This window comes from Muscardinus avellanarius (assembly GCF_963383645.1).
Source record: "Muscardinus avellanarius genome assembly, chromosome: 8".
NCBI lineage: Eukaryota > Metazoa > Chordata > Mammalia > Rodentia > Gliridae > Muscardinus > Muscardinus avellanarius.
In genome coordinates this window covers 89,527,902-89,542,564 of record NC_137794.1, presented here as the reverse complement: position 1 = coordinate 89,542,564, position 14,663 = coordinate 89,527,902, and the positions used below count along the sequence as shown (strand labels likewise).

The 14,663-nt window shown below is 43.2% G+C and overlaps 1 protein-coding gene across 1 annotated transcript in view; it reads left to right on the top strand.

Annotated features, from left to right (window-relative positions):
• MAP7 (microtubule associated protein 7) overlaps nt 1-14,663 on the top strand; it is a gene marked incomplete at both ends in the record, with an annotated part of 181,780 nt that overhangs the window by 150,728 nt on the left and 16,389 nt on the right. Inside the window, 3 exons of the mRNA XM_080700132.1 lie at nt 836-960; nt 12,927-13,042; nt 13,344-13,642. Coding sequence (XP_080556258.1) covers nt 836-960; nt 12,927-13,042; nt 13,344-13,642 — 540 coding nt within the window. The remainder of the gene's footprint in view (nt 1-835; nt 961-12,926; nt 13,043-13,343; nt 13,643-14,663) is intronic.

Below are 14,663 nucleotides of genomic sequence, written 5' to 3'. Positions count from 1 at the left end.
TGTTCTCAAGGTCTTTCCATCTTCTTATGAATGATATAATGTTATTCTTCTTTATTGCTGAGTAGAATTCCATAATTTTGCAATCCATTCATCTGTTGATGGAGACCTAGGTTGGTTCCATAGTTGGGCTATTGTGAATTGTGCTGCTATGAACATGAGTATGGCTGTCTTACTGTAGTTCTCAGATTTCAACCCCTTTGGAAAGATACCCAGTAGTAGTATGGCCAGATTATATGGTGGGTCCATTCCCAGTTTTGTCATTTAACATTTTTAAAATTCCATTTTCCCCCACTGGCAGTTGAACTTGGCTCGTGACATTGCTGTAGTATATTTTAACTTTGTTCAAGTATATTTTGCTTTCCTGCTTGCATGCTGCTTCTCTGTCCACCTTTTTGTTCCATCCTAAAGCCAGTTAGGAAAAATCTGATTGCAAAACTGTCCTTGTATAAAAATGATCTCATTTCACTAATGTAGCATTTTACCAGAACCATCAGTTTATGGGAATAGAAGGTCACTTTTCTCTGTCAAGATTGGACTGCACCTATATCTTTAATCAGCACTTACATAAACAGATAACTAGCCATGTATTTGATTTTCCCCCCCTTGGACATGCCTTGCTTTGGGACACATCATAAACTCACAGGCTGTGAGGAGAGTTGAGTATGATGGTTCTGGGCACCTTTAGGTAATAATATCTTTTCCCCACTTTTCTCTCTATCTCTGCTTTGCTCCTTTTCCTGAACCTGCTTTGGGCTTTCTTCACCTGCTCCTCTGGCACTCTTGTGTGTAAAACCAATCACCTGCATCCTAGTTATCCCCATTTGTCCTCGTTCAGCATCTTGCAGCCCCATCATCATGCCCTTCAAAGCTGCACACTCTAGAAATCCAGTGGACCGGCCAAAACTCTTTGTAACTCCACCCGAGGGTGCTGCGCGCAGGAGGACCATTCACGGCACCATGGTGAGTAGCTTCGGGAGCAGTCTGGCGAGGAGGGGAGCTGGTGCTGTTTCTGTGCAGAGTGCACCCATCCTGAGAGGTGCTGCGGGTGTTAGGTGGGTGGCTGTGACCCTCAGCATCCCACCCATCATGAATCTGGCTGACTGGATGGTATTGCTCCCCCAACACATGCATACACACATACTTCTCCACTGGAATTTTGCTTTCCCTAAAAATTTGAACTTGAGGATGAAAACATCTTTTTTCAAGCATATATGAATGACTGACCTGTTCTACTGGGCCCTCTATAAGAATAAATGCAATGCCAGACGTGGTGGTGCACGCTTGTAATCCCAGCATTCGGGAGGCTAAGACCAGAGGATCATGGTTCACAGACAGCCTCAACTGCTTAGTGAGGCCCTTTGCAACTCAGTGAGACCCTGTTTCAAAATAAAGAATAAAAAAATAGAGCAGAGGGTGTAGCTCGGAGGTCGAATGCCCCTGGGTTCCATCCCCAGACCCGCAATAAATAAATAAATAAATGCAATGCCAGAATATATGAGGTAGGGGAGTTGAACCCCAGAACGTTCTACCTTTGAGCTACAGCATCAGCCATGTTTTGTTATTTTGAAACAAATGCTGAGGGTCTTGATAAGTGCTGAGGCTGGCCTCAGACTTTGGTCTTTCTGTCTCAGCCTTCCAAGTGCTGGGATTAGAAGCCTGTGCCACCGCACCTGGCTCAAATTTCAGGTTGTTGTTGTTGTTGTTGTTGTTGTTGTTGTACTGGGGATTGAACCCAAGGTCTTTTCAGTTCCAAGCTATACCCCCAGCTTATCCATTCATTCATCCATTCATTTATTTATTTACTTACTTATTCATTCATTTAGAAACAGTGTCTAAGTTGCCTGGGATCTTGCTAATTAGCTAAGGCTGGCCTCAAACCAGCAATCTTTCTGTCTCAGCCTCCCAAGTACTGGGGTTACATGTGTATATTACCACAGCCAGGTATACCTTCATTTTTGGGGGGGAGGGGAAAGGTACGGTACTAAGGATATAACCCAGATCCATTCTACCTCTGAGCTACACACCCAGCCCTATGTTTTATTCTTAATTTGGAGACGGGTCTCACTAAGTTGCACAGGGCCTCATTAAGAAGCTGAGGCTATTCCCACCTTTCTTAGGAATCTCCACACAGATCTCCATAGTGGCTGAACTAGTTTGCACTCCCACCAACAGTGTAAAAGAGTTCCTCTTTCCCCACATCCTCGCCAGAATTTGTTGTTGTTTGATTTCTTTATGCTTACTACTCTGACTGGGGTTAGATGGAATCTCAGTGTAGTTTTGATTTGCATCTCCCTGATGGCCAGTGATGAAGAACATCTTTTCATGTATCTATTAGCCCTTTGTATCTCTTCTTTTGTGAAGTGTCTATTTAGTTCATTTGCCCATTTCTTGATTGGGTTGTTTGTTTTGCTAGTGTAGAGTCTTTTGAGCTCTTTGTATACTCTGGATATTAGCCCCCTATCAGAATGGTGGCTGGTAAAGATCCTTTCCCATTCTGTAGGCTTCCTCTTTAGGTTATTGATGGTTTCCTTTGATGAGAAGAAACTTTTTAGTTTGATGTTATCCCACTTGTTTATTCTTGCTTTAATTTCCTGAGCTTTGGAAGTTTTGTTGAGAAAGTTACTGCCTGTGCCAATATGTTGTAGTGTTGAACCTATGTTCTCCTCTACTAACTTCACAGTCTCAGGTCTAATTTCTAAGTCTTTGATCCATCTTGAGTTGATTCCTGTGTTAGGTGAGATATAGGGGTTTAGATTCATCTTTTTACAAATGGTTAGCCAGTTCTCCCAGCACCACTTGTTGAAAAGGCTGTCTTTTCTCCAGCGTATGTGTTTGGCCCCTTTGTCAAAGATTAATTGACTAAAGATGTGTGGGTTTGTTTCTGTATCTTCTATTCTAATCCACTGGTCATTATATCTGTTTTTGTGCCAGTACCATGCTGTTTTTACTACTATTGCTCTATAGTATAGTTTGAAGTCTGGGATTGTAATGCCTCCTGCGTGTTTCTTGTTATTGAGAATTGCTTTGGCTATTCTAGGTCTTTTCTTTCTCCATATGAAGTTCATGATTGATTTTTCTAGGTCTCTGAAGAATGCCACTGGTATTTTAATGGGAATTGCATTGAACCTATAGATCAGTTTTGGCAGAATGGCCATTTTGATGATATTTATTCTGCCTATCCATGAGCACGGGAGATCTTTCCATCTTCCAAGGTCTTCTTCAATTTCTTTCTTTAATGTTTTATAGTTTTTGTTGTAGAGGTCTTTTACATCTTGGGTTAGGTTTATTCCTAGGTATTTTATTGGTTTTGAGGTTATAGTGAATGGAATTGTTGTTTTTGTTTCTTTCATTGTGGATTCGTTGTTGGCATAAAGAAAGGCCACTGATTTCTTTAGGTTGATTTTGTAACCTGCGACTTTGCTGAATTTGTCACTCAGCTCCAGAAGTCTTTTGGTTGAGTTCTTTGGGTCTTCCAGATAAAGGATCATGTCATTTGCGAATAAGGATAGTTTTACTTCCTCTCTTCCTATGTGAATTCCTTTGATTTCCTTCTCTTGTCTGATTGCTGCAGCAAGAGTCTCAAGGACTATATTGAAAAGGAGTGGTGATAGTGGGCATCCTTGTCTTGTTCCTGACTGTAGCGGAAATTCTTGCAGTTTTTCCCCATTCAGTATAATGTTGGCTTTGGGTTTGCAGTATATTGCCTTGATGATGTTGAAGTACTTTCCTTCTATCCCAATTTTTTGCAGTGTTTTTAACATAAATGGATGTTGGATTTTGTCGAATGCTTTTTCAGCATCTATTGCTATGATGATGTGGTTTTTGTTCTTGGTTCTATTTATGTGGTGAATAACATGTATTGATTTGCGTATGTTGAACCAGCCTTGTTTTTCTGGGATGAAACCGACTTGGTCATGATGTATTATTCTCTTGATATAGTTTTGAATGCGTATAGCTAGTATTTTGTTTAGAATTTTTGCATCTGTGTTCATTAAGGATATTGGTCTGTAGTTTTCCTTTCTTGAGGTATCTTTATTTGGTTTGGGGATTAATGTGATACTGGCCTGCTATACCACTCCTGGGTATCTTTCCAAATGGGTTGAATTCAGAGAAATACAGCAACATATGCATACCTATGTTCATAGCAGCACAATTTGTAATAGCCAAAATATGGAACCAACCCAGATCACCATCAACAGATGAATGGATAGCAAAACTGTGGGAAATACACACAATGGAATTCTATTCAGCCATAAAGAAGAACAAAATTATATCATTTGCAAGAAGATGGAAAGCCCTGGAGAGCATCATGTTAAGTGAGATCAGCCAAGCACAGAAGGAGAAGATACACATGTTTCCTCTAATATGCCCAAACTAGAAAACACGAAGGATACCAGTGGGACTCCAGATATTAGAGAGGAAATACTAGCTAAGTTTTAATGGAAAGATAGGAGAGGAGAAAGGCCGATCTTGATTAATGAAGGTCTACACCTGAACATGTGTAAAATTATGAATAAGACATGGTTAACCTGGACAACCATTGGTGGGAGGGGGGAAGAGAAAACGGGGGCAGGGGGGGGGAGAGGGCACCAAATATAGTGTAGATGTATACTATTTATGTTCAATTAAAAAAATTGTTAAATAAAAATAAATAAATAAATAAAATATCACTATAAATAAAAAAAAAAAAAAGCTGAGGCTATCCTCCAACCATGATCTTCCTGTCTCAGCCTCCCAAGTATTGGGATTACAAGTGTGTGCCACCAGACCCAGCTCTATACCTTCATTTTTGAAAGTAGGAAGACCAGATGGCCTTTGCTGGGGAAATGGCCTGGATTTATGCCCTGATGCTTAATCCCTTGCCCTGGTGCTTAATCTCAACCATATTCAGAACCTGCCTGAGCTCTAAGTGTGGCTAAGGATCAAGATAAGGGATTTTTACTCGCTTAGCTAATCCCTGTCAAAGCCCACAGCTTAAAACACAATGAAAAGAGTATTTTGAAAACTCTCATTATTTGCTAAGTAACCAGTTTTTAAGAGGCTGTCGGCCTGTACTGTATGCTCAAAGCTTGTGAGTGAGGAGTATAATTTGTACTTATTACTGGCATGGTGACTGAGCGCATGTTAATTTCCATCTTGCTCTAAACACTCTGAGGTAATTTGTATGTGTTCAGGAGTCTTTCTTCACTTGGATTTTAAACTGTGTGATTACTTGGTATCCTTGAAAGATGCAGCTGTTACTCAGTGACCTTGGGACACTGCTGGAGTCTTGGAGCACTTACTAGTCTTCCAGGCCCCATTGCATCTCTCCCATGATACTAGCATACCTTGTCATGAGGGACTGGAAGAAATTACTGTTTTTTAATCTTACCTTCCAGAGCAATTCAGATGTATAAAGCTGATGGATACCTTAAAGGATTTTGTTTAGAGGATAATTCTAGGGCTGTGAGGGGTTGCTGGCTTCTTTGCCTGTGGCAATTTTCTTTCAAGCCCCTTCAGGCCTCCTCAGTGTTTAGTTCATGACTCAGTCAGTCTGCAGCCTCAAAGCCAGAGGTGGAATGACCTTTGATGTCTGGAAAGCTTTCATTCATTGCCTTTTGGTGCTGCCTAGATCTTAGCTTTGTACAAAAAGCAGTCGTGAAGCAGAATAGCTTCAGGTGCTTATTGGACAGGGGAAGTGAGCATTGACCAAAGTAAAAATCTCTGGTTATAGGTAATAGCAGAAATCAACCCCCCTTGAGGGGAGGCGGAACACTGGCCCTTGGCTGGCAGAATGATGGAGAGGAGGGTTATCGTCACCTCGGTGATGCCTTTACACTTCCCTACAACCAAATATGTAGACAAATACCTACTGCCAGAGAGTGACTGTGAGGCCACACTGTGAAATCCAGTGGTGACCAGCCACTTGAGCCTGGAGAAGTGGCTAATGACACTGGCAAACTCAGGTTTTAATCTTTTTTTAAAAAAAAAGTTTAATTATGGTTTTAAAAACTACAACATAACCAGTTTGGTAACGCATGCTTCTAATCCCAGGACTTGGGAGGCTGACACAGGAGGATCACAGGTTCGCAGTCAGCCTCAGCAACTGTGAGGCCCTCCGCAATTTAGTGAGACCCTGTTTCGAAATAAAGAATAAAATAAGACTGGGAAGGTAGCTAGCAGGTAGAATGCCCCAGGGCTTAATCCCCAATACCGCATATACATACAAACACACACACACACTACAGCATGACAGGTGTGGTGGTGCACGCTTGTAATCCTATTACTTGGGAGGCTGAGACAGGAGGATCACAGCCTCAAAGCCAACCTCGGCAACTTAGTGAGGCTCTCAGCAAACTAGTGGGACCCTGTTTCCAAATAAGAAGTAACATCAGGCTGGGGGTGTGGCTCAGAGGCAGAATGCCTCTGGGTTTAATCCCTAGCACCAAAATAAATAAATAAATAAATAAATAAAATCTTTTTCGTTTTTGGTATCAGGGATAGAACTCAGGGGCATTCTACCTCTGAGTTACACCTTCAGCCCTATTTTTTATTCTTTATTTGGAAACATATAGTCTCACTGAGTTGCAGAGGGCCTCACGAAGTAGCTGAACCTGGATCCTCTTGTTAACCTCCCATGTACTGGGATTACAAGCATCAACCACCACGCCCAGTTATATAATCTATTTTGTTTTGTAGTACTGGGGATTTTGAAACGGGATCTCCCTAAATTGCAGAGGGCCTCAGTAAGTTACTGCGGCTAACCTCAAACCCGTGATCCTCCTGACTCAGCCTCTCAAGTGCTGGGATCACCACACTTGGCTTTTCATAATCATTTTTAAGTCTGCGGATATACTTTACAGAGCAGTGCAGACAATCTCCAGGACGTTTCAAGTCACAGCTGAACCCTGGCCCCTGGCAACTACCCTTACACTTTGTTCCTGCGCATTTGACTACTTTAGATACCTCATAAGTGGAGGCATGAAATATTTGAATTTTTGTGACTGGCTCATTTTACTTAAAATTGTCCTCAAGGTTCACGTCCTTGTGGTAGCATGTGTCAGACTTTCTTTTTTAAGGCCCAGTAATACTCCACCGTATGTATATATCACATTTTGTTTTTCATCCATCCTTTGGCTGATGTTTGGGTTGCTTCCACCTCGTGGCTGTTTTGAATAATGGCACTGTGAGCATAGTATATATCTCTTGGAGTTTGGGATTTTATGCCCGAAGTGGGACCATGGTATCTTACGGCAGTTCTATTTTAATTTTTTCAGGAACCACCAATGCTGCTTTCCTATAAATAGCACACAAGGCTGGCAGTTTCTCCATGTCCTTTTTGTGTTTTGTTTTGTTTTGTTTTATAACAGCCACCCTGATGGGTGTGAGGTGATATCTCACTGTGGTTTTCATTTGCATCTCTGTGATCAGTCATAATGTACATCTTTTCATAGGCATGCTGACAATTTGGAGTTCATATCTGAAGAAATGTTCATTAACATTTTTAAGCAGCCAGGTGTGGTAGCACATGCTTGTAATCCCAATACTTGGGAGGCTGAGACAGGAGGATGGCAGGTTTGAGTAGCCTTAGCTACTTAGTGACATCCTCTGACACTTAATAGGATCCTGTTTCAAAATAAAGAATAAAAAAGTAGGACTGGGGGTATAAGTCAGAGGTAGAAGGCCCCTGGTTTCAATCCCCAGTACTAACACACACACACACACACACACACACACACACACACACACAGAGTCTTTAAGTGTGACACACACAAATACACACATACAGAGTCTGTGTCACACACACACACACAGTCTTTAAGCGTGACACACACACAAATACACACATACAGAGTCTGTAAGCGTCACACACACACACACACACACACACAGTTTAAGTGTGCTGGGGATTAAACCCAGGGCTTTACCTATGCAAGGGAAGTTCTTTACCACTGAGCTACACCTCCAACCCCTGCCCATTTTTAATTAGGTTACTGATTGCTGAATTGTGGAAGTTCCAAGTATGTTCTTCTACTTAATATTAATAGGTTGCTTTTTTATTCTGTTGATTGTATCCTTCAATGCAGAGAAATCTTGAGTGAATGTTCTGTATCCGTTATTGTTATTTGTGCTGTGAGGTTATCGCTAACAAATCAGTATAAAATCTGGTGACATGAAGCTTTTCACTCATGTTTTCTTACGAGAGTTTTACAGTTGTAAGTCTCACATGTAGGTCTTTAATCCATTTGAGTTTATGATTGAGTGTTGTTCAGGGAGATGGATTTATTTCTTTTTTATGTAAATATTTGATTTTCCCAGAACCACTAGTTGAAAAGAACTTTTTTTTCTCACTGAGTGGTCTTGGACCACAAGGCTTTATTTTGGGGCTCTCCATTCCTGGGCCTGTGTGCCTGTCTTTGTACTAGTACCACACTGTTTTGATTACTGTAGCTTTGTATTATGTTTTAGAATTAGCAAGTGTGAGTCCTCAAATTTTATTCTCCTTTTTCCAGATTATAAAGTCCATCTCCTGTAGGTAGTTGTCCAGCCAATTGATGTGGACATCTTGCTGGCTGCATTCCCCTTACCATTGTGAAAAGTCTTACAGGAAAGATGATTTTACAGGCTGCTAGCTATTAACTCAGATCAGGATGAGAATTAATTGGGAATGGGCATTCTCTCAAGTATTGAGTGACTTTCTTTACTCCCCTCCTTTATTGTGGTATTGGGGATTGAATCCAGAGACACCCTAACACTGAGCTCCCCCTCCCTGGCCCTTTTTTAATTATTGTTACTTGTTTTGAAACAGGGTCTTGCTAAATTGCTGAGGCTGAACTGGAAGCTGCAATCCTCCTGTCACAGCCTCCCAAATTCTGGGATTACAAGAGTATTGAGTGGCTGAGTATGATGGTACACACTTGTTATTCCCAGTACTTGGAAGTCCAAGACAGAAGTAATGCAGGATCCAGGCAACCATCATCAATTTACTGAAACCCTTAGCAACTTATTAAGACCCTGTTTCAAAAATCATAATAAAGCTCAGAGGTTGTCTGCCCCTAGATTAAATACCCAGCACCAAAAACTGTACTTAAAAAGAAATACTGAGTGGTTTATCAAACCAGTCTTCTCATCGGGCATGGTGGTGCACACTTGTAATCCCAGCATTTGGGAGGCTGAGATAGGAAGATTGCAGTTCATGGACATCCTCAGCTACTTAGTGAGGCCCTCCACAACTTAGTGAGACCCTGTTTCAAAATAAAGAGTAAAAAACAGGGCAGGGGGTGTAGCTTGGAGGTCAAATGCCCCTGGTTTCCAGACCCCCCCCCCCGAAAAAAAAAAAAAAAGCAGTCTTCCCCTACTCTCCTAGCCTGTAGGTGATAAAAGACAAGTCAAAACTGGGCATAGTGGCACATGTTTATAATCCCAGTGTTTGGGAGGCTGAAACAGGAGGATTGCACAGGTTGAAAGCCAGTCTCAACTACTTAGTGAGGCTCTCAGCAACTTAGTGAGATCCTATTTCCAAATAAAGTATAAAATAGGTCTGGGCATATAGCTGGGAGGTAGAAAAGCCCTTGGGTTCCACCCCTAGTACCACACACAAAAAATAAAATTAAATAAATAAATAAAAGACAAGTCGATTTATTTTGGGAGAGAAGGATTGGCTCGGTGGCACTTGGATAAAAAGACTTATCTGAGGATTATACTCTTTTCTGTAGGATCCCTATTTCATCAAAGCATAGATGAGCTGGGTGTGGTGGTGCATGCCTGTAATCCCAGTACTTGGGAGGATCAGGAGGTTCAAAGCCAGCCTCAGCATCTTAGTGAGACTCTCAAAAACTTAGACCATGTTTCCAAATAAAAAATAAAATAGGGCTGGGGTTGTAGCTCAGAGGTAGAACACCCCTAGGCTCAGTTCCCAGTGTCACACACAGAAAGAACACAGCTAAGGAAAGTCATCCCCAAACTTTCCACTGTCAGTTGCCCTTTCTGACTTACTCTCCCTTTGATAATATCTCTCCTTGACTTGATTTCAGCCTAATCAAAATGTTTTGGGGGAAGGGAGGACTGACTACTGTCTCAGTCCCCATTCTTACCGCTATACTCCAAAAAGCAGACAACACAACTTAGAGGAAAGAAGATTTATTTCAGAGACTTAGTCCATGCCAGATCAGGTCTGCCAAGCTTAGGGCCTGGTGGTAAGAAGCAAAGAGAAGGAGAAAGCAAGGCCCTGCTTCTTCTTCACAGAATTGAGAAGAAGGGGAGGAAACTATATAATCCCCAAGGCCACACCCCCAGGGACCTCTCCCTGACCATGAAGCCCCACTTCAATATGGCTGCCTGGTTTCTGGGAGGGGTAGGGGGACATTCTAAATACAAACCATTGCAACTACTCAGGTGCTTAACCCCACCCTCCCTCGGGAAGAGCCCCGGGGCTTCCATCTTGGGGACTGACCTACTTCAGGCATATTGCCACCCAGCAGCCAGAAGGATCCCATATGGTGTCTATAGCCTTTTCTGCCCCATTAACTACAGCCACTTTTTGAGGCCCTACTTCCTACCTTTGGGGATCCCAGTACTTTGGAGGCTGAAACAGGAGGATTGCAGGTAAGCAATTTATCAAGGCCCTCAAAAACTTAGTGAGACTTTGTGTAGCTCAGAAGTAGAATGCCCCTGGGTGTGTTCTGTCTGTCTGTCTGTCTGTCTGTCTGTCTCTCTCTCTCTCTCTCTCTCTCTCTCTCTCTCTCCCCATCCAAAGAGACAGTATTACTTGACACTTAGATGTGTTTCCTGCACCCATAGCCCAGCCAGTCAGCTAGGGTGCTGCTAAGGAATTTGGGAAAGAAGCAATTAGAAAGGGCACCAAGGGGAATCCAGGGGAGGGGAAGGAATATTTGATGCTAGAGCCAGGAAAAAGGAGAGAAGAAAAGGTGTGCCACCAGCCCTTTTGCCCTGAAGCCAGATGGCATTCTGGCCTCCTGTAGCCCTGGGCAATCTGCTTTCCTGACAGGCATGTGTTCTTGCAGGTGCCCAGCAAGCCCCCATTCCCAGATGTCAGAAAGGTTCAGCCCTCTGCATTTGGGATGGGAGGGTAGCATCTCAGAACACTTCTCTGGGCTTCTCTTTGCCTGTTTCAACTCCAGGAAAGTGCCATCTCTCTGGCTGAATTGCTGGGTTGCAGTTGGGAAGGGTTAATGTTTTAGCCCACCCTAAGATTTTGGTTTAATCCTCTTGTAAAGAAGCTTACAAGTATCTAAAATTCATCAGCTCAACCTGACTTTCCTTGGAGATGGAAGGGACATTAAGTGAGGAAGGACTTTTTTTCATAACATTTATATAAGCAAAAAATAAGTTAGTGTAAGAAATAACAGACATGGAAAATTATTTTTAAATAACTAAGCTGCTGCGTTCAATGGTGTACACCTGTAATTTCAGCTACTTGAGAAGCTGAGGCAGGAGTAACCAAGTTCCAGGCCATCACACTGTACCTTAGCAAGAACCTGTCTCAAAAAATAAAAAGTGCTGGGGTTACAGCTCACTGGTAGAACATCCTTAAGTTCAATCCTCAGTGTGGAGGGGGGGGGGGAAGAACTAAGCTATGGTATAATCTTGAGGGGGAAAAAAAAACTCAAGAATTAAGAAAGATGTGTTTTAATGTTTTTTTCAGTACCGGGGACTGAACCCAGGGGCATTCTACCTCCAGCCCTGTTTTATTTTTTATTTTGAAAGTTGCAGAGGGCCTCACAAGTTACTGAGACTGGCCTCGAACCCTGATCCTCCTGTTTCAGCCTCCCAAGTACTAGGATTACAAGTATGCACCACCATGCCCAGCAAATTGCAAGTTTAAAAATGGAAGTGACCTTTATTTTAACAGTATTGGAGGATGAACCATACTGTGAGAGATTTTGCTCCAGGTAATTTGAAACACAAAGTATAGATGCTTTCTCAAAGGTAAAATGTATTTTTTAAACCAAATTCAGATTCAGAACCACCTGTGTTAATTCAGATAACACTGTTCAGTTTTAAGTAACAGGAGCCGTTTTGTTAAAACAGAATGGGTGATGTGATATCATTTAGAAATTGCTAAAGAGTGCAGGCATGGTGGTGCATGCCTGTAATCCCAGTACTTAGGAGGCTGAGACAGGAGGATCGCAGGTTGAAGACTGATAGGCCGGGTCCTCCCCCACCCCTCATGAGATACTGCAGCTGGGACAGGAGGAGGAACCCTGGTAGCCAGAAGTGGAGATGAGGCAGACTCCAGATGTCGGGAGAGGACCAGATGTCGCGGGGCAGACTCTAGATGTTCTCCTGCCTTGCTAGCCCCACCTAAGACCCTGCTACATAAATACCCTCACTTCCTTTCTGCAGCACGACTCTGCCGACTGATAGCCCCTCTCCCCCAATATCAGTCCACAGACCTCGACCAGGAGCGACAGACAATTTTTTTTTTTTTTTTTTTTTGGTGGTACTGGGGTTCCCTGGAAACCCTTCTACCTCCGGGCTACACTCCCAGACCTAATTTTACACATTTTATTTGGAAACAGAGTCTCTTAAGCCAGCAGGGCTGGCTTCGAACCTGCGCAATCCTCCTATCTCTACCTCCCAAGTGCGGGGATTGCAAGCATGCACACCACATTCGGCAGCAACAGACAATTTAATAAAAGGGGCCTGATATTACACTCCTTTGCTGGATTTTGCCTCCTTTGCAACCCCTGACTCAATTTCAACATTATAAAACCAGCCTCATAAAGTCACCCAGACCCTGTTTCAAAATAAAAAAGTCAAGTAGGGCTGGGGTGGTAACTTGGAAGTAATGTCTATGGGTTCAATCTCCAGTACCACAGAGAAGGAAAGAAGGAAGAATGGTTTGTACTTCCACTGTTGAATATTGCGAATGTGGTTGTCTCACTCATGGAAAAAATCTAATTATTGAATTTCTCTGAACTTAGGGCCATAAAAGAGGGAGAGAGAGAGAAAACGTACCCTTCCACCTTACGTCTGGTATCCGTAGGGCTCTGTCTCCATCTAATCCCAAAACAAGGTCTCCAGCTTCCTCCCGACTTTGGTAAGTAAAATATTCATTGCTGGTTGGGGTGGCCCAAGTGAGACAACTAGTAGCTTCTGCCCTCAGGATGCACTGTTCTCCCCGTGCTGGTTGGCTTCGGCTTAGGGGAGGGGGTACAGTCTTCCTTAAAGCAAAGAGAAAAGGAACGCTGGAATCGGTCTCTATAGCAGCTCCGTTTCTGCATTTACCACACAGAAGACACGTGCTCACAGGTGAACAGTTGCACCGCTTCCCGTAAGCCAGTGTTCTAGGTTCCAGCGAGCCTGCTCTCACATGCCCTCCTCTGTCCTTTGCCCCCCAGGCTCCCATCCAAGTCCTTTCCTCATTTGCCTGGCACACCCCGGCCTGCATCCTCCTTGCCTCCAGGCTCTGCCAAAGCCACTCCTGCTCAGGCCCGGCCGCCCTCGCCTGGCAACATCCGCCCTGCCAAGAGAGAGGTCAGAGTGGACCCCGAGAAGAGGGACCCCGAAAAGAGGGACCCCGAGAAGGAGCCTCAGAAGGCCGCCCAGGAGCCCTCACTGAAGGGCAGAACTGCTTTAGTGAAGGTAGAAGAGGCCACAGTTGAAGAAGGGACACCTGTGGAGGCCGCAGTCCACTCTGGTGAGCGCCCTGAGCGCCAGGCTCCTGCTGGGCGCGGCTGGCTGCTCACCTTTATACTCTCTTTCTTCATGCACTCTCCTATGTGGCTTTTCTTACTAGAAACTTAAAAATCTTACTCTGAGTCTCATTTTAGAAACTTTTCTTTGTTGTTTTTTTGTTTGTTTGTTTCTGTATTGAGGATCAAACCCAAGAACATTTTACCTCCAAGCTACACCCACTGCCCTTTGTTTCTTCTTTTTTATTATTTATTTATTTATTTATTTACTTTTTGGTTGTACTGGGGGTGGAACCCAGAGGCTTTCTACCTCTGGACTATACTCCCAGGCCTATTTTATATTTTATTTGGAAACAGGATCTCACTAAGTTGCTGAGTGCCTCACTGAGTAGTTGAGGCTGGCTTCGAACCTGTGCTCAGCTTCCCAAGTGCAGGGATTACAAGCGTGCACCACCACACCCAGCTTCTTTTTTTTTTTTTTAATAGAGTCTTACTAAGTCACTTAGGGTCTTGCTAAATTGTTAAGAAATTGTTAAGGCTGGCCTTGAACCTTCCATCGTCCTGTCTCAGCCTCCCAAGTACTAGGATTACAGATGTGAGCCACCACACACAGCTAGAAACTTTTTTGAACTATAATTTTTTTCCTTCCTTCCTTCCTTCCTTCCTTCCTTCCTTTTTCTTCCAGTACTAGGGATTGAATCCAGGGGCCTTCTACCTCCAAGCTATACCCCGAGCCCTATTTTATTTTTTACTTTGAAACAGGGTCTCACTTAGTTGCAAAGGGCCTCGCTAAGTACCTGAGGGTGTCTGCGAACTGTGATCCTTCTGTCTCAGCCTCCCAAGTACTAGGATGACAAGCATGCATAACCACACTCAACTCTTTTTTTTTTTCTTTCCATACTAGGTAACTGGAACCCAGGGGTGCTTTACCACTGAGCAACATCCCCAGCCCTTTTTATTTTTTAAGTCTTGCTAAATTGTCTTGACTAGCCTTGAACTTGCAATCCTTCTGCATCAGCCTCCTGA